The sequence below is a fragment of the Eubalaena glacialis genome, chromosome 2 (assembly GCF_028564815.1).
Source record: "Eubalaena glacialis isolate mEubGla1 chromosome 2, mEubGla1.1.hap2.+ XY, whole genome shotgun sequence".
Classification (NCBI taxonomy): Eukaryota; Metazoa; Chordata; class Mammalia; order Artiodactyla; family Balaenidae; genus Eubalaena; species Eubalaena glacialis.
In genome coordinates this window covers 76604935-76625955 of record NC_083717.1, presented here as the reverse complement: position 1 = coordinate 76625955, position 21021 = coordinate 76604935, and the positions used below count along the sequence as shown (strand labels likewise).

Below are 21021 nucleotides of genomic sequence, written 5' to 3'. Positions count from 1 at the left end.
GTAGTGGTGAGGGATGGAGATGGGGTGCCTCTTAGATTACAGTAAGGAAGGTTAAAAAATGTGGAGACTGTGAATATAAACTACTTGCTTTATAAACTTGGCTGTGAAGGGAAAGTGGGAAATAGGGTTGGCATTTGTTCCAGGATTAGAGAGGTAATTTAGGTTTGGAGAAACTTGAAGGTAATTTTAGGTTTAAGACAGAACGTTAACATTAGGGAGGACTTGTTTGAAGATGTCGAGGAAAGGGGTGGGTAGCAGTTAATTAAGGATGACCCAGGGTCGGGGAATAGGAGGAGAAGGGAGCAGGTGAAAGAGCTTACCTTTGAGTAGGAGAAAGAGGAAGCTTATCCCTAAAAGCTAGAGAAAGGAGGCTAGGGAGGGTTACAGGAGAAGTGCAGGTTTAAGTAATTTGGAAGGCAGGAGTTCCTTTCTGATTTTTTTCATTTTCCTTGGAGATGTGTAGGAAGTTAGATTATCTGCTTAAAGCTGGGTACTATTGATCTTGATTATGAGGAAAATTGCAGATATTTAAATACTAGGCTATTTGAAGGGTAAAAGTTATTGCTTATTTTAAATTCTTTTCCATGTGTGAATTGTCCTTTAAAGCTGTAAAACCTGCTAGAAGTATGTTATGATTCAGCGAAGCTGATTAAAAAATAATTTTGGAGATTTATTTATAAAAATGGAAGAATGGTGCTCTGTCTCAGTATCTCCCTTTCCTAACACTACGGTCAGCTCTCGTTATTCATGGTAGTTATGTTGTGTAGATTTGCTGTGAACGCTGACTAAGCAGATATTGAACTATTGGTGTGGCCAAAAAGTTCGTTCGGGTTTTTCTGTAACATCGTATGGAAAAACCCAAACGAACTTCTTGGCCAACCCAATATTATTCCTAAGGGTAAATACAGCCCTAGGTTATTGCAAGCTTCTAGTCACAACAACCAATCAATGCGTCACCTTGTTTTAATGTGTTTTTCTGTTTAGAGACACCTTATTTGACATATACTGTTGATTCATTAATATTGATCTCATGGCCAACACCACCATAACTCATGCCTGAATGAAGCTTATCTACACATATTTTCTGCATAAAGCACATCACAACCTTCTTGCACTTAGGAACACTAGCCAGCAATTAAGCATTTTGTTTGGGAGCCATTTTAAACAATAAAACGATCTATAAATAGCACAAAAATGTGACAAACATCGCACTAGGTAGATTGCAAAAAAGACACTTGTTTACAGTGTAAGAGCTGAAACAACTAGGCAGGGTCTTCTTCCTCAGCTGGGAACACGTATTGGGCAACTCAGATTTTTTGCTGCTCTGTGCAGGTCCATGAATGACTGTGAGAGCATGACTATTGATTTTGGAGTTACAAATAAATTCTCTCAAGTAGGTGAGTTCACAAAAAAGAGATCCATGAATAATGAGGATTGACTATGCCTAACAAAAAAATTAGAAAACACTGTTAAAACTTTCACTAACAGAGCCAAAGCAAAAAAGGAGCCAAGGGTACCTTTGGCTATTTGGGAGTTAGAGGAAGGGAAGTAAAACTTTTATGTTGAAGTTAAGTTTTGTTGGAAAATTTTGTGCATTTCTGTTTCTTAATACTGTTCAATAAAGCTCTCTGAAATTGATCAGATCTTATAAGATTTTAGCCTTTATACGTTTAGGCTACTAAGAACATCATTCTTAGGTTTGAGTATTTTCTACTTAGGATTCTTTGTGCAAAATAAATCAAGTAGAAGAGAATTGTTATCTCATGGAACTGCTGTTTCCTTTTTTTTTTTATTTCCTTCTGATGACGGTTTGAGTTATTATAAAAGAGATCATTTTTGAAGAGGAACCTGTTAACAGAATGCTTTTTTGGAGCTATATATACTTATTGAAGTTGATTTTTGTGAGAAGCTGGATGGAGAGAATTGAGTGTCTGAATTATTCAATGGTAGCAGCAAAACTTGAGCCTATTCTTAATTGATTTAGCCTATCTCTTCTACTAAAATAGGTTCCTGACATGGCAGGCTATCCTCACATTCGTTACATTTCATCAGGCTTGGATGGAACATCATTCAGAGGTCCTTTCAGGGGCAATTTTGAGGTATGTAATAAAATTAATGAAGATATTTGCCACAGTATCCGTAATGCAGAGAGAGAATATATGTAATATTAATATTTACAACTGTATAGGATTGCTGCAGTGGCTGGGGATCTGAAAGCAGTAAAATACCTGAATTTCTGATATTGCTTCTAGGGATTATTATAGAAAGGTTTATAAGTGATATTAATTTTAGTGTCAGAAGTTACCCAAGTATTTGAAGAAGAGTAAATGAAAATATCTAATACAGAAGAATGTAGAAATTTATTGAGTTAATATAAATATCAGATAAAGAACCATACTATTAAATGTGGGAGAAAAACCTTAATGCTTTTTTTTTTTTTTTTAAAGGGAATAGTTTGATTTATTTATTTTTATTTTTGGTTGCGTTGAGTCTTTGTTTCTGTGCGAGGGCTTTCTCTAGTTGCGGCAAGTGGGGGCCACTCTTCATCGCGGTGCGCGGGCCTCTTGCTATCGCGGCCTCTCTTGTTGCGGAGCACAGGCTCCAGACGCGCAGGCTCAGTAGTTGTGGCTCACGGGCCCAGCTGCTCCGCGGCATGTGGGATCTTCCCGGACCAGGGCTCGAACCCCTGTCCCCTGCATTGGCAGGCGGATTCTTAACCACTGCACCAGCAGGGAAGTCCCTGATGTAAAGTTTTGTTTCTTCATGTCAGTTTGGAAGTTGGAGTCATTGGGACTTAGAACTATTGTTTGACTTGTTTCCCTATTTTACTACAATGATTTCATCTTTTACATGCATGCATACATGCTTACTGACGTACATAGTACCATGTGGTAGTCTGCAAGGATAACTTTGCCATACCACTTCAGTTGGCTGAGAAAAGAATTATAAACAGTCATTTGCCTTACCGTATATATGGCTTTTTGAATACTCTATTTACATTGCAGGTTTATAAATATGGAACTTTATTGCTTTTACAGTATTGACAGTGCTGTTCAAGGAATAATCATCCTGACTTTTAATACTAGTTATTCTTCACCTTCAGGAACTTATTCATTTGGAAGAAAGACTAGGAAATGTCAATCGTGGAGCATCCCAGGGGACAATTGAAAGATGTACATATCCACATAAATACAAAAAAGTAAGAATTTATTCTATGAAACATCTACATTATTATTGAAATGCATAACATTTAATATTATGGACTTCCTTTGAGTTTGTGCAGTCTAGCAACTACATTTTTTATTATTAAAACAATACATGCATATGGTTAAAAAAATTGAAAGTATAAAAATATATACTCGGAAGTCTGTTACCCTACTGATCCTAGTTTTCCTTCCCAGAAGAAAAATCATGCTTAAAGATTTCTTAGGTAGTCTTCCACATATTTTTAATAATATGCATATGTATATATTTTTCTTTCACTTTTAAAAATAAAAGGGATAATATACACACATTTTTGCACATTTTCTTTTCATTCTATATCAGCACCTACAGATGATCCATATTCTTTTTAATCGCTTATACAGAATTCCATCATACAGTAGTACCATAATTTAACTAGTCAGTTATTTTGATGGACATTTAATTGACCTACATTTCTTATATTCTACCCTTATATTCCTTATGTAGTATTACATCTAGAAGTTATGGACTAAGCATGATAAATAAATTTCTTTCAACAGACAACAATGTTCTATGCTATAGAGACTAATAAAGTGTGAAATTTCTGTTCATTGTATTTTTCGTCCTTTTTCTAAGAGTATTAATGAGGTATAACCATTAAAGTCCTTTCAACTGTTTAAGCTAAATACTATAATTAGCATTAATTTTTTGAATGTTATTTGAAATATTCATTAGTAAAGTAAAGTTTATTTGGCTGTGCTCATGATAGGACAAAAATAGTACATAGTATTCTAATTGTGGATTGAAAATGATAAATTTCAAACTAATGAATTTCTGTTACTTTTAATTTTGCTTTTGATGCTGATTATTTAAGGGTCTTACAAGAACACTTACTTGATAATAGTCACTTAATTCATCCTTTAATTCATGACAGTTTTACCTGGGAAATAAGTTGTGGGTGAATGTGTGGTTTTGTTTTGTTTTGTTTTTCAAATAAACACAGACTTTACTCAGTTGTTCAATAATGTCATCTCTACTAATAAGGTAACAACTGATTGGTTCTCACAGAGGAAACTGCACTGCAAACAAGATGGGGAAGAAGGGACTGAGGAAGACACAGAGGAAAAATGTACTATCTGTTTGTCTATTTTAGAGGAAGGTGAAGATGTGAGGTAACTAGACACTAATTATCTAAAATCCGTTGTCAAAACTGTACAAGATTTTATTTGAAAGTAGACCAGAACCCAAATAAAGATTACTCCTGGCATACCCTGTTACCAGTCTCTGACATGTAGGATTGCCTTCTTATAGTGAGTGAAAGAATAAAAAAGATTAAAGTCTCTGTATTAACAGCAAAGCGGTGTGGATGGGAAATATACTACCTGTTTTGGGGCCACACCAAGACTTGGCCAGGGAAATTTTGTGGTCAAAATTGTCTTCTTTAAATCTTGCAGGAAGGAGAATTTGAGAGGTGAGAGGCTTTGGAGGCCAGGACAGATATATTAATGTATTCTCCAGAGCTTAACGAGGGGGATCCATATTAGCTCCATGCAGTTTGTTTTACAGCATCTTTTATAAAGTAATCTTGTTCTAAAATTTCCTCTCAGTTTGTAGACTGTTTTCTTCTTGCAACTTTGTGATTTAGGAAATGCTATTATGCTAACCAAATATTAATTTTAGACTTCTCTTTTTATAATCTCTTAAGTTAATTGTTTTGTTCCTCTTCTGTTTTTTTCTAATGTAACATAATCCCATATGAAACAAGTTCTATAACATATATAAAAACTGTATAGTAGTTTTGTTGCCCTGGTTTATACGGAAAACTTTATCGTATTTCTTCAGTTGGCTAAGAGAGAGAAAAAATGTTATAAAAAGTTGTCTACTATACCACATATAAGGTTATTTGAACACTGTATTTCCAGTGAAGATTTATAAATATGGATGATAATTGTTTTTACAATATTGACAATACTGTGCAAGGAATAATTGGAACACCTCTTTTTAGCTATTTTTACAAAATATTAGGAAGTCTGAAATGTGTGACAACTCTTAACGGGGGTGGAAGTTGAAATGGACACTTAAGTCAGTAACTTTTATCCTACTGTTACACTTAGATTTAACATTACCCTGTTATTGCATGGGTAATATTTATTACCATAATATTATTTCTTTATTTCTCAATTTCTAATTGGTAGTGTAGTGTACTAAAGTAAACATCTCTTTTTAACCTACTTTTAAAAGAGTAGCATAGAATTAAGTGGATATAACATGAAAACAATATTATTAACCTTTAATCAATCAGGTACTTAAATTTAATGTGTAAAGATCCTGTAGACAGAAAATAATATTGCATATTAAGACATTCCTTAATCAGTATGATATGGCTGCTGTATATTTACAACATAAGTTCTAAAGTTTTTTTTTTTTTTTTTTTTAGTTTTACTTATTTATTTATGGCTGTGTTGGGTCTTCGTTTCCGTGCGAGGGCTCTCTCTAGTTGTGGCAAGTGGGGGCCACTCTTCATCGCGGTGCGCGGGCCCCTCACCATCGCGGCCTCTCCTGTTGCGGAGCACAGGCTCCAGACGCGCAGGCTCAGCAATTGTGGCTCACGGGCCCAGTTGCTCCGCGGCATGTGGGATCCTCCCAGACCAGGGCTCGAACCCACGTCCCCTGCATTGGCAGGCAGACTCTCAACCACTGCGCCACCAGGGAAGCCCCAGTTCTAAGGTTTTTGAGAGAGAATTAAATGAGATTTTTTTTGAAAGTGCTTCACAAAACAATGATTTGATATTTAAAAATGTACTTAAAATATTATGTTACAGGAAACATATTGCCAACTCCAGTGCATTGGCAGCTCATGTAGAGAAGTGAAGCTGGAATAATTGCTAATGTAATTGTTGTTCTTAAAATTCTTGAGATTTTACATAATTTGATTCCATACCTGTGACAGTTAATTATCTTGGTCATTTATACATTATATTGCCCAGAGTATTAATTTAATGTAGGTGTAACTCTTGAGTACGGAGGGGTGTTTTTTGGAGGGGTGTTTTTTTTTTGGTTTGTTTTTTTAACAGAAGAGAAAAATGTTTAGTAACTTCAGAACATTACTGAATTATTACATGTATCATTTGTTTAAAAATAAATGCCACTACACTTGTCATAAAATTAATTTTTTGCTTTTTGTTTTGTTTGCCTATAATAGACGCCTTCCCTGTATGCACCTTTTCCACCAAGTGTGTGTTGACCAGTGGTTGATTACCAATAAGAAGTGCCCCATATGCAGAGTGGACATTGAGGCCCAGCTGCCAAGTGAAAGTTGACACCATGTTTCAGAACTCTTACCCTCCCTCTCATTCCCACCCTCCTGGTACTGCAGTCTACCAAAGATGGCATGACTTACCTGCGCAGATTTGGAAGCCGTGAACTTAGAGTGCTGGCTCTGCTATATGGTACAACTAATGCTAGACCTACAGTTTATGTATACAGTTGATTTTGATGTATTTATAAAAGCTTTTTTTTTCTAGATTTGACATTTTTCCTATATCATTTTACTGTATTTTTGCATGGTTCCTTGTATTGCATTTCTTTGCACATATTATGGGCTTGTGACCCTAAACTTGCAGGCAAGATTAGCTGCTTTAGTAAGTAGAATTTCGTGGTCTTTTTGTTTTTTACATAGTACCAGGTCTTGAGAATTATGAATTTTTTTTTTATCCATTACTAACGTTTAATTTAATCAATCATGTACTTTAGTTTAATGTATAAAGATCCTCTAGAAAATGATAATATTGTGTATTAAGACATTCCTTAATTAGGACAAAATGGCTGCTGTATATTTACAATATGGAGTTCTGAGTTAAATACCATTCTTGATACTGGGAACAGAATACAAACCATTTTCAATCAGATGCAGGTGGTATTCACATCACCAGAGTGATCAATAGAAATTTTCTTGGTGTATCCTTTTCCTTTCAGCACAATGCAGATAGAGTTGAATATTGATATCATACATTTAGACTGCTGTTATGATTGTATTTATCTTTTTCCTACATCGATTAGAATTTTATTTCCCAGATTCAATTTTTGCTGCTGTGAAACAGCTCTGATGAACACTAAATAGTAATTCCAATTAGCTGGATTGTACATACTTGCAGATTTAACAAAATTTTAGGGAAATTGGAGAAGACATGTAGAATTTTGTTCAGTCTTCTGCTAAGCACGTATATTAAAGATATCTGCTTACATTGATTTTTGTAAACACATTTAGTCAGGATTTAGAATTGCAATCATCGGCAGGTATCTGTGCATTCATAGAACTTCTAAAGGTCCCAGGATCACTTTTAAAGGGATTTTTATTAGTTTAAAGATAAATAAAGTCAGCTGAATCTACATGTCTCTTGTTTTATTTCTCTTTAAACTTGAAAACAGTAAATCTGCAGATACTGTGAGGCACAAATTATACTGTCAACCTACTGTTGCTCTGGTTTTAGACTCCCACTTCATACATTACCAAGAGTCGATCACTGATTTAAAAATTTTAATTTCTATAGTTAAGATTTACTGCATAATATAGAATATTAAAGTTAAGTTAATGTACTAACATTTCTCCTTTGGAGAAAGTTTTAATCCACTTAAGGATGTGTATTATCAAGATACTTTCATATACAGGATAGCCTAATTTTATTTGTCTAAATATGCTTAATATGCCCGAGATTGCAAATGCATCAGTCAGTAACATCACTGTCTGTATGTGGAAGACATGTTCCCATGGATCATATGTGAAGATGTCGATAAGCTTGCATTAAGCCACCTGCTTTGTAAGTGGATTGATTAATAAATAACTTATATTTCTATTGTCTTTGTGTTTCATAATTCATTTTTATAAAACTGTTTACACTGAACATCTTGGAATTCAAAACAGTGATCTCACTCAAGTTGACATTTGCATAATTTGATGTTTGTATTCATTCAGTTATGGCTACTTGCCCTTGTTTTGTATTAGTAAATGTTACACCATAGTAATTGTCAGTATAAGCATGCTTCAACATAGTATGTGTAGAGATGGAGGATGGACTATGGTTTAGAAATTTGGATATAAAATAATACATTTAAAAAGAATACCAGGGACTTACCTTGTGGTGCAGTGGTTAAGAATCAGCCTGCCAATGCAGGGGACACGGGTTCAATCCCTGGTCCGGGAAGATCCCACATGCCAACGGGCAACTAAGCCCATGCGCCACAACTACTGAGTCTGTGCTCTAGAGCCCACGAGCCACAACTACTGAGCCCGCGTGCTGCAATTACTGAAGCCCGCGTGCCTAGAGCCCATGCTCCGCGACAAGAGAAGCCACCTCAGTGAGAAGCCCGCGCACCGCAACGAAGACCCAATGCAGCCAAAAAAAAAAATTATAATAATAATTAAAAAAAAAAAAAGAATACTAGATGATTAAGCTGCAGTTGTAGAAGGGTTGTGGGAGGAGTGGCAAGACAGAATGAGAGAGAGAAAAAGAGAGAGACTTTGTTTGCCATCTTACTGGGGACAAGAGCTAGTAGCCTGTCTTCAGGTAGCCTGTGATGGATGTAGGACTTTACCACTGGAAAACCCAGGGTTTGTGCCAAGGAGTAAGATGGGGAGAATTCTATACAATGGAGTCCTCTTGATGCTCCCCAAAACACAAATACAGATAGATTTCTCTCTTTTTTTAATATTATATCAGATTTAGATGCACAACTACTTATTGACCTGTTTAATGATTGCTACTGATTTTTTTAAAATCTGAAGTATCATTACTTTAAAATTTATTTTATGCAAGTATTTGTAGCATATACCTGAATTGTTAATGCAGGAGCTTCTTAAGCTACTGCAGTTAATTACAGAAAAATGTGATTAGTAATGAACCAAGTGAGAAAGAAAATAATTTTTAGTATTTTAACTTTTCTGTGCTTTGTTTTGGTGTCTTCCATATCCTGCTACATCTATGTCAAAACGAAAATTTCAGTGATAGCTATCCAAATACTTTAAAACTCTTTTGTCAGCAAATCCTTACGTTCATCGTTGTTAATATGCAAGTGATAAACTGATATTTGAAACATTTTTTTTATCTGGTGATTTTGTTTAAGCTGCTAGCACATTTCATCATTTGAACCATAACTATTTGACAGACAGAAAACTAGCTCTGTTTTAAAAATGCTATTTGTAATACAAATTAAAATGTAAACTCTGTAGACATTTTATTATTAGTTTTTCATAAATGGGAATAGCTTAATTTTGTAGAAAATGCATCCTGAATTTTTTTTTAAACATCTTTATTGGAGTATAATTGCTTTACAATGGTGTGTTAGTTTCTGCTTTATAACAAAGTGAATCAGTTATACATATACATATGTCCCCATATCTCTGATTTTTAAAAAATTTTTATTTTATATTGGAGTATAGTTGATTTACAATGTTGTGTTTCAGGTGTACAGCAGAGTGATTCAGTTATACATAGACATGGATCTATTCTTTTTCAAATTCTTTTCCCATTTTGGTTATTAACTGCATCCTGATTTTTTTTAAATTAATTAGTTTATTTATTTTTGGCTGCGTTGGGTCTTTGTTGCTACGCGTGCGGGCTTGCTTTAGTTGCGGCGAGCTGGGGCTACTCTTCGCTGCGGTGCGCGGGCTTCTCATTGCGGTCGCTTCTCTTGTTGCAGAACATGAGCTCTAGGCGCGTGGGCTTCAGAAGTTGTGGCACTCAGGCTTCAGTAGCTGTGGCTCGCAGGCTCTAGAGTGCAGGCTTAGTTGTGGCGCGCGGGCTTAGCTGCTCCGCGGCATGTGGGACCTTCCCGGACCAGGGCTTGAACCCGTGTCCCCTGCATTGGCAGGCGGGTTCTTAACCACTGTGCCACCGGGGAAGCCCTGCGTCCTGATTTCTAATTTAACTTCCAAAACCTCTGGGAACAGTAAATTTTCTTGCTTATTCAAGACTTGACATGTCACAGTATTGGATATATCAATATTGAAATATTTTCTCTCAGTTATAGATTTCACTCATTTCCTTGAATTAAGAGTTATGTCCAAAACAGCTGTTTCTTTCTAAGAAAAATAAATGTTACCACTTTTGTGGTTGGGCCTGCTGGGCCTTCTCTCTCCTTTGTATTCTGTACAGATTCACAGGCCACACAGTTGATCTTTTGGAGTTTTGAAAAAAATATAGTCTTTAGTGGCAGACAGACTTGGGCTTAGAATTGTGTAACTCTAAAAAACTTAACCTTTCTGAGCTTCATCTTTCTTATCTGTAACAGAAATAGTTTGTCATTAGAATTAAATGAGATGAGTCCTTTGCATATAGGACATACTTAAGAAGATACGTTCTCCCAATGCTTGCTGCATCCCACCCCACCGCCCAAATACCCTTGCCCTTGCTGACAAATGGTAGCATAGCGAGATGCTGAACCATAGATCAGTGTTTGCTGTAATCTTTACTCTTCCTGAGTCCAAGCGACTGATTACTAGATAAGAATGAACAATCCTCTTCAGCCCTTCAAATTTTTCTTCTACCAGAGGAATGGAAGATTCCCAGCACATGTTCCTTTGCTTTGAAGTCACATCAGGCACATAGTTACCCGTAAAAACCGTCCAATGCTGTGTTTTAGGCAGCTGCTGCCAATAGATCAGACTTGGCACAGGATGTGAAACCATTTGCCTCTCTGAGCTAAAAGAAAATATTACGGAGAGATTAACAGCTAGAATTTCTCGATCTCTCCTAATTTTTCTCCCCATCAAATTGTGTTATGCAGGGATCTGGTGCCCATTAAGGATTAATTAAGCACACTGCGGAGCTGCCTATGTTATTGTATTAGCTGCTTCTAGGCTTATTCTTAGAGAGACCGAGAGTGTGTGGAAGGTGTAGGTTTCCAGGAGAAGCTTTTGATTAGCCCAAAGAAATTGCATGTCTCCTGTAATCCTTTATCATCACTACCGAGAATGGTTAGATTTACTAAACAGTAATTTTCATTGTGTGCTACGCTGAGTCAGTTTTGCTTTAGGTGGTGGTATACAGTATGTGTGCAGGGTGGGGGGGTGCTTTGGAGAGTAAACTTCTGCAGATTGTTATTGATAATGTTGTGTTACAGAAAGGAAGAGTTTGGCTTCTGCCATTGCCTGTGTGGCTGGTAGCACAGCTCAAGATACTCAGATTTCCAATCTGGCTCATAATATGGGATGCTCCAAACCTGTTATCCTAAGGATTCTGTTTTTTAGATTCTCAAGAAGAGTTTTTGACAAGGGAATTGGAAGAGATATGGTAAGTCTTCCAGCCTGGCTTTAAAAAGGAATGGATATCTTTATTGAACTGCTATCTAGACTACCGTACTGTTAGTATTTGCTCAGAGAATAAGCTATGGTGTACCTGGGTTCCTAGAACTTTGTTGTTAGCCACACACGCCCCAAACCCCAAAGGTTTGTATTACCTATCTATTGTTTGGTTACCCTAAAACTTAGTGGCTTAAACATCAAACATCTTAGTTTCTGTGGGTCAGGAATTTGGGAGCAGCTTAGCTTGGTGCTTCTGGCTCAGGGAGTCTCATGAAGTTACAGTCAAGGTGATAGCTGGGGCTGCAGTCATCTGACGCCATTACTGGGTCTGGAAGATGTGTTTCCAAGATGGCTCACTCACATGGCTGTTGATAGGAGACTTCGGTTCCTTATTGGCTGTTGGCCAAGAGACCTCACTTCCTTGTTATGTGGGACTCAGATGTCTTCACAACAGGGTAGCTGGCTTCCCCAGAGCAAATGACCACAGAGAGAGAGCAAGTAGGAAGCCACAGTGATATTTTTCATCTAGTCACAGAAGGTATACTCTCATTCTTGCCACATTATATTCATTAGAAGCAAGTCACTAAATATAGCCTATACTCAAGAGGAGTTGATTGGGTTCCAACATTTGAAGAAAGGTATAGCAAGAATTTGTGTACACATTTTTAAAACACCACAGTTAGTAACCTGTCTTATCCCCTATGTCAAGACCCAGTCTCCAGACATCTTGGACTTCTGTGGCCAAAGATTCTATCAGACTGGTCTCAGTCCTTCCCAGGGCTCTCCATTACATCTGATCCATGGTTCAGCACTAAATCAACTGTGCCCTCAGCAGGTAACCAAATGCCAAAATATCTGGAAATGGCTCAGGCATTCAAGTTGCCCGTGTGAAAAATTTTCCAAGAATAATATATATATATATTTTTTGGCTGTGCCACACAGCATGTGGGATCTTAGCTCCCCGACCAGGGTTCAAACCCATGCCCCCCTGCGTTGAAAGCACAGAGTCTTAACCACTGGACCACAAGGGAAGTCCCAGAATAATGTTTTTGAGGTTCACAGTTTACAAATAATTATAAATCCTAGCTACTGTGCTATGTTTTCTTAAGCCGTGACACCATAGGAAACAGTAAGATGCAAGACTTGCAGCAGGGATATCCCTGGTGGTGCAGTGGTTAAGAATCTGCCTGCCAATGCAGGGGACACGGGTTCAATCCCTGGTCCGAGAAGACCCCACGTGCTGCGGAGCAACTAAGCCTGTGCGCCACAACTACTGAGCCCATGTGCCGCAACTACTGAAGCCCGTGTACCTAGAGTCCGTGCTCCGCAACAAGAGAAACCACCACAGTGAGAAGCCCGTGCACCACAACGAAGAGTAGCCCCCCTCGCCACAACTAGAGAAAGCCTGCACGCAGCAATGAAGACCTGATGCAGCAAAAGAAAAAAAACTTCCAGCAAACAAAAAAGCTTATTTGGTGCAAGGATTGAGAATACTCCCAGGTAAATATATCTGTTACCTATTATGTAACAAACCACACCAAATCTTAGTGACTTAGACACAATATTTATTTGGTCATCACTGTACAATATGGGCAGGGCTGGGCAGGAACTGCTCGTATCTCAGTGTGGTGTGACCACTGCGTTCTTCATGTGACTGTATTGAGTTGGGAGCTCTACTGGGATGGAATGCCAGCGTGGCCTCCCTTAGATGTCTGATGCTTTAGCTGGGATGGCTGGGACAGCTGAAGACTCACTGGGCATCTCTCTCTTTTTTTTTTTTTTTTTAAATTTATTTATTTTTGGCTGTGTTGGGTTTTCGTTGCTGCAGCAGGCTTTCTCTAGTTGTGGCGAGGGGGGCTACTCTTCGTTGCGGTGCACGGGCTTCTCAATGCAGTGGCTTCTCTTGTTGCGGAGCATGGGCCCTAGGCATGCGGGCTTCAGTAGTTGTGGCATGTGGGCTCAGTAGTTGTGGCTCACAGGCTCTAGAGTGCAGGCTCAGTAGTTGTGGCGCACGGGCTTAGTTGCTCAGCAGCATGTGGGATCTTCCCGGACCAGGGCTCGAACCCGTGTCCCCTGCATTGGCAGGCAGATTCTTAACCACTGCGCCACCAGGGAGGTCCCTGGGCATCTCTCTTGATGTGGTCTCTCTAGTGAGGGAGAGCTAGACTTCTTTACATGGTGACTCAGAGCTCTAAGAAAGAAGAAACTGCCAGGCTTCCTAAGACCTAGGCCTGGAACTGGCACAGTGTCATTTCTGCCATGTTCTGTGAGTCAAAGGAAGGCTAGCCCAGGTTCAAGGGGAGGGGAAAAAGACTATACCTATTAATAGAAGTAGCAGCAGCAAAAAAAAAATTGTGACCATCTTTAATTAATCACAGTAAGGTAAAACAAGTGCCATTGCTTTCTTATAATTCCTAGTACAAACTTCCTGAACACATTTTTTCCCCCCAAGCCAAAGTTTAGCATATGGAGAAGTCATGTGTGCAAATAGTTTATTTTCTCAAGTGTTATCATGAGAGGAATCAGTGGTGGAGGAACTTTGACTTCCCCACACTGATATTTGAGAAAAAGAAACTTACGGAGATATTTCTGTTCCTTTGACTGCCATATCTTTGTGTAATTTAGAAATTCTTTCTTCAGTGTTCTTTTTTTTTCTTAACTTTTTTTAAAATTTAATTTATTTTTTGGCTGTGTTGGGTCTTCATTGCTGCGCGCGGGCTTTCTCTAGTTGCGGCGCACGGGCTTTCTCTAGTTGCGGCGAGCAGGGGCTACTCTTTGTTCTGATGCGTGGGCTTCTCATTGCAGTGACTTCTCTTGTTGCGGAGCATGGGCTCTAGGCGCGCGGGCTTCAGTAGTTGTGGCTCGTGGGCTCTAGAGCTCAGGCTCAGTAGTTGTGGTGCACGGGCTTAGTTGCTCTGTAGCATGTGGGATCTTCCTGGACCAAGGCTTGAACCCATGTCCCCTGCATTCACAGGCAGATTCTTAACCACTGCGCCACCAGGGAAGTCCTGCAGTGTTCTTGATAGATGGTTATTGTGAAAGTTAATTTAATGTGTCAATTTGACTGCACCATTGAGTGCCCAGACATTTGGTGAAACATTATTCTGGGTCTATTTTTGGGGGTGTTTTCTAGATGAGATCAAGATTTAAATCTGTAGTCTGTGTAAAGCAATCTCCTTAATGTAGGTGGGCCTCATCCAATCAGTTGAAGGCCTGAATAGAACGAAAAGACTCTCTTCCCCTCCTCCTACACCCCATGAGTAAGGGAGAATTTCTCCTCTTCACTGCTTTCAAGTTGGGACATTGTTTTTCTCCTGTCTCTGCACTCAGACTGAGACATGGGCTCTTCCTGGGTTGCTAGCCTACCAGCCTTGGACTGGAACTACACCATTGGCTCTTCTGAGTCTCCAGCTTGCAGACTGGAGATTGTAGGACTTGTTAGCTTCCATAATTGTGTGGGCCAATTCCCTATCTATCTGTCTATCTCTGAAGAACCCTGACTAATCCAATTATGCCCATGGTTATATTCTTCCAGGGATGATGAGGTCACTACTTACTGAAGAAGTGCATTTCTTTTGTAAACAGTTAAAATCATTAATTCTTAAAAAAAAATAATTCTCTTCCTTTGGTAGATGTTCCTATAAGTCATAGGGTCCTATTCTGTATCTTGGAGCAATGTAAAAATAAGTCTGGTTTCTTGCTATATGCTAGCTCTTCAGATACTATAGGACAGCCATCTTGATTTATTTGGGTCTTCTCAAAGTGGAATATCCTTAGAACCCTTTTGTTTAGACTGGATCTTAAGCTTCTTAACCTATTCTTGTCACCATTTTCTGGATATGGTGTTTTCTAGCTTATTAACTATTTCTAGTTTATTAACCATTTTCTAGTTTATTAACATTCCTCAAAATATGATACCTATAAGTGATCATCACTCTGGCTGTGGCCTGAGCATTAAAAAGTATGGAATTAACCTGAACTCACTCATGCTAATGAGTTAGGTCTTGGAATGGTGGTATTTTCCAAGGGTGCACAGGTTTTCTAAAGGAAAGGTGTGGAAATGGAAAGAATAAGAACAAATTGAAAAAGGAATACAAACTGAAGGGAAATGAGACACAGTCTGCACTCTACCATCTGTGTGAGAGTGGGATTGGCTGTCATGTCCCAGTAGGCCTGCACACCCCACAGGCACAGTTTAGCCCAGAATGGGGGCAGTTACTAAAAAGCCAGCTTGATATGCCAGTTGGGACATTCTCTGCATTCTGTAGCTCCTCAAGATTCCACCAAAGCTGATTAGGATATGATACAAAAATCAGAGTGTCTTACAATGTTTATCTGGTATAACAGGGAACAGGAAATGCATGAATAATCGAACAGCATAATATTAAAACTCTTGAGTCAATGGTTTATTATCCTCAACAGACCTTTTACTTTTTAACTCACTTTCTAAGGATGAGTAAATTATATTATTATCCTTTCATGGACCTTATATTTTAAGCACCATGAGGGCAGGGACCTAGTTTTTAATGCCCTCTTTTTTTCCTTCTAAGTAGTCTGCACAGTGCCTTGCTTATACAAGGCGTTTAGTAGATTAAAAGAACAAAACAAACAAAAAGAACTTGAATAATCCGCAAGCTTGAGGTCCAGATTTTAGAGACTCATTTTGAGTGGAGGCTCATGAAGATACTAGAAAGGTCTTTCTTTCTATCTCTATGGGTCTCCCTGCTACTGAGCAGGCTTACAGGCCCTAGACTGGGACAAACCCATGCACCCTGCCCAGCCAGCAACAGGTAACCAGGTTACCTTCATGGGATAGATAATGGTGACATATTGGTCAAGGTGAAAGTAGTAGGTCAAGATGGATGCAAGCAAGGCAGAGAAAAAAGTCTTTCTTTTTGTAAGAAAAGTGACCTGCCCCTACCCTCAAAGAAATTAGCATTGAAAGTTACTTATTTGGGGTAACATTTAAGAAAATTTTAACCGAACCACTCAAAACTTTTAAGTTACCTTGCAGTTGTTTCCCCTTGTCATCCATATTTAGTCATTTATCAAGGTTCTGTCATTTCTCCAGTAATGCCTCTCATACTTGTTTCCATTTTTTTATTCTCTACACTCATCCGAGTCAGATTTTTGTTACATCTCACCTGGGAAAACTTTTTCCATAGTCCATTCTTCGTGCTGCCCCCAGGGGTCAGCTTTCTATAACAAAGTTCTAACCAAGTCATTATCCTTCTTAAAAACTTTCCATGATTCCTCATTTTCTGGATCTTTTTCAGCTTTATCTTTAACATTCCTATAATCCAAATGCCTCAGACTGCTTTGTTTTTCCACAGATTTATTCTCATTGTTTCTACTTGAATGCCTTTGCCACCTCTGCTTGCCAAAATCTAACCCTTCCTTTAAAAGCTCAAATGTCCCCTTTCTAGTAAGCCTTCCTTCACCTATCCCCATTTTGAATTAATCGTATTATTTGTGCTCAATATTTTATAGGTTCTGCCCCTTAAAATAATTTTGTTCCTATTTGTCTCCCCTTCCTTGTTTTGAACTTGAGGGCAGGGCTTGCACTTTATTCTTCTCTGTGTTCCCTGCAGTGCCTTGCAAACACTGACATTTTAATTTTAATATGGCAAATTTATCTTCTAGCTAGTTAAGAGAGAAAAGAAATCAGGAAGAGGTAGGCAGTTAGGGTAGGGGACAGAAATGGGATAAGAGCAACTGAGGGAGAGAACATGGTAGTAATGAGGAAGATAGCTGGGTTCTGATAAAAATCAGCTGGTGAAAATCATAATTTGTTTATTGTCTCATTCACAATTAATGATATATAAATTAAACTGGGCCCTTTATGCTTCCACTGTGATCTGGAACAACAGCTGCTGAAAGTCACCAAGAACAGAAATAGAAAAGCATTCTTCAAGGATATAGAAACCATGACCATGAGCTGAGCTGTTGGACTTTTATGATAATCTAGTACATAACCCACATAAATCCTAATAAAAATTCAACAATAAATAAGCACTTTATTTGTTCTAGGCACAGAACCAACACCCCTGCCCTCATGTAGCTTATAATCTAGCATGTTTGATCACATTAAGCAGCTCCCTGGGTTGAGCTTGAGATGGTCCTAGTGCCTGTTTATGGGCCTTCTAGGAGAGCTGTGAGGTTTCCAGCTCTGACCTGACCCAGGACAGTTTTTGCCTCCTGAAGTTCTTGAGTTCTGCATCAACAGTGGCTATCTGACTGTGAAATTTTCCCATTGGGGGAAGGTCCTGGAAGTCTGAGGGAAAGAATCCCAGGAACAGGAGAAAAAGGTGGGTAGCTGAATAAGAAATTAGAAGTGAGGAAGGTCTGACAAACAGCAATCAAATCTCTGGTGATTCAGAAGGATAGTCCTGACAGCCAAGAGTGTAAGACTCTACCCCAGACTGAGGAATCTTGGTGTCAGAAAAGAAGAGTTCCCGTTTGGCACTCCAGGACCTAAACATTTGTGTAGGAATCTCAGAATCCCTCTCTCTGACTTTCTATCTCGGACGTCCTTTCGTGGGGTTGGAAGACACTAGGCAACACCTACCTTGAAGTCCAATAACTCCTGCCAAACCAAGCCACTCACCTTGTCTCCAGTCATGCTCGTCCAATATCGGTCTGTGCTTTTGCTTGGGGTGCTCTCTATGCCTGCAGTATTCTCCCTTCACTCCATATCCGCCCCATATACATACCTTTTTGAAGCAGTACTTGACCAAGAAATGAGAATAAAGTGTATTGATCATGTAGAATTTTACCATAATGTAAAGGGCCATTGGCCTTCAGGAAATTTATCCTTGGTTAATTTTCTATTCGATTCCCTTTGATGACTGTTTCAAACTTTTACCACTCTTTCTGCCAAACGTAGAGAGGACAATGGTAAATACAGTGGAAGGAGCGCAGGCTTTGCAATCAGACTTGAGTACCAACTCTAGCTCTGAAACCCATGAGGACTGTGATTGCAGCCAAGACATAGAACTGTTCTGAGCCTTAGTTTCTTCATCTGTTAGATTGAGATAACACATGACATGTTAATTAGACTCATTGTGGTGATCATTTTGCAATATATACAAATGTTAAATAATTAGGTTGTACACCTGAAACTAATATGTATCAATTATACCTCAATTTAAAAAATGACCCAAAAAAACTGGGATAATACTATCAATAAAGATTATGAGGAATTTATGAGAAAGTATATTTAAATTAGAATATAGGAAGAGTGATCAATAAATGTTACCTAAGACAGGAGGGAACAAATAAAAATATAGAAGGACTACAATGCATTAAACAAGAGATTGAATCAAAAAGTTTATTTGTAAGGTTCTAGGTTAGTTGCAGTGAGGGATAAACCATAAAATAGTACTTCTATTTTAAATGAAAACATAATATGTCTAATATGGATTAAATTATTCAGCTTTAACCATGTCAAATCAGTTAATAAAAGCACTTTACCATTCTTAACATTTCTGTTTACAAAGACCTGAGAGGTGGTAAGGATTGTTTAATAGTTGTAGCTTTTGATAACACCACAATATTATAACAATAAAGCAAAAATATAATTATACTCACAACCCCAGTGCACAAAACATCTAGAGCCCATGCTCTGCAACAAGAGAAGCCACCGCAATGAGAAGCCTGTGCACCGCAACGAAGAGTAGCCCCCGCTCGCCGCAACTAGAGAACGCCCACGCACAGAAACGAAGACCCAATTCAACCAAAAATAAATAAATAAATAATTAATTAATTAATTAATTTTAAAAAAGTGGATACCATACAATAATGTGGAACGGAAGAGATCATGGGCAAGCGAAATGAACCACCACCAACACCACCAAAGGCCGGTGTTCATCCAAAGAAGGTGATGGTGTGTATATGGTCAGATTGGAAGGGAGTCCTCTATCATGAGCTCCTTCCGGAAAACTAAACGATTAATTCCAACAAGTACTGCTTCCAGTTAGACCAACTGAAAGCAGCACTCGATGAAAAGCGTCCAGAATTAGTCAACAAAAAACGCAGAATCTTCCATCAGGATATGCAAGACTGCATGTTTCTTTGATGACCAGGCAAAAACTGTTACAGATTGGCTGGGAAGTTCTGATTCATCCACTGTATTCACCAGAATTGCACCTTCGGATTTCCATTTATTTTGGTCTTTACAAAATTCTCTTAATGGGAAAAATTTCAACTCCCTGGAAGACTGTAAAAGGCACCTGGAACAGTTCTTTGCTCAAAAAGATAAAAAGTTTTGGGAAGATGGAATTACGAAGTTGCCTGAAAAATGGCAGAAGGTAGTGAAACAAAAGGGTGAATACATTGTTCAATAAAGTTCTTGGTGAAAATGGAAAAAGTGTCTTTTATTTTTACTTAAAAACCAAAGGCACTTTTTGGCCAACCCAATACTTTCCCTTCCCAATACTTCTTCACTGAATATCTAATTTTTAGTTATAGGACGATGGATACACTAACATCTTCCCATGCCACATAGTAGCTGCAATTATTTCTGTTTTACTAAAGAGGAAACAGGTTTAGAAATGTTAGATGCAAGGGAAGGTATTTAATTCAGATCACTTCATTTAAGGGTCATTAGTACCCCAGTAACAGAGCGAGGAACAATTTTTTAAAGAGTAGAGCAGGAGTGATGGGAAAACTTGCTCAAATTGTTAGATGGAGCCTATCATCAGAAGTCATTTCACTACCTTTACTGTGGGCCTTGGACCCTTCCCTTTCCTCTCTCCTTTCCCATTCCTCTCACTTTTTCTTTCTTCTTGTCTTGACGTGAGCCTCTCACCCTGCTGCCCAAGGCTGGATCACACTTGTCTTTCTCATTTTAAAATCTTTTGCTCATCATAAGATAATTTATTCGACGAATATTTATTGAGCACCGATCACAACCCACACGAAACAATGTGCTAGGTGCCGGCAACACAATGGAGAGCTTACATGAATCACGAGTCACACAAATCTCATTTATCAATTTTTTCCCCTCTCTCCTAGGAATCTTAGCTTTTGAGTAAACGCCACAATTTCCATTCCTTAAGCACACGTTTGAGTCTCAACCACCTTAACACAGTGCAGCCCTAAACCAACCAGAGGCGCCTGTTCCCCGACCCAGGCAGGCCAACCCTACCTAAACTCCAACGCGAAATTTCCGGAAGAGAAATAAAGGTTAGAAACGGCATTTCCAGGTTGTTCCTTAGTACCAACTTCCGCCCAACCAGTACAAACGTAGACATCCGTAATCCGTAGACATCCGTTGACATCCTCGTTAAAATTCCGACAAGGCATCCGACTTCTGCTTTCCCAACGAGGCATTTCATTTTTGTTTATTTTAGGGCCGAGATTTTTTAAAAGACAGTAGGCAGGGAAAAAACCGGTTGTTATGACAACCAAACGGGTCTGGAAAATTCAGCCAATCAGCCTACGGGAATATCTCCTACTTAGCCAATGGGAAGAGCGCGCCGTACGTAGGGTCGCCCAATGGGGGCGCGAGCGGCGTGGTATTTGAATCCTGGAACTAG

General features: G+C 38.7%; 1 protein-coding gene across 7 annotated transcripts in view; it reads left to right on the top strand.

Moving 5' to 3' along the window:
* RNF111 (ring finger protein 111) overlaps positions 1 to 7992 on the top strand; it is an 82994-nt gene extending 75002 nt beyond the window's left edge. For 4 of the 7 annotated variants that reach the window (XM_061182068.1, XM_061182065.1, XM_061182063.1 and 1 more), the window contains 4 exons: positions 2007 to 2099; positions 3104 to 3199; positions 4228 to 4355; positions 6386 to 7992. In XM_061182068.1, the coding sequence (XP_061038051.1) occupies positions 2007 to 2099; positions 3104 to 3199; positions 4228 to 4355; positions 6386 to 6503 (435 nt within the window). In that variant the 3' untranslated portion in view covers positions 6504 to 7992. The remainder of the gene's footprint in view (positions 1 to 2006; positions 2100 to 3103; positions 3200 to 4227; positions 4356 to 6385) is intronic. The other 3 variants (XM_061182067.1, XM_061182064.1, XM_061182070.1) reach the window with 2 other exon arrangements.
* Positions 7993 to 21021: the final 13029 nt, after the last annotated feature.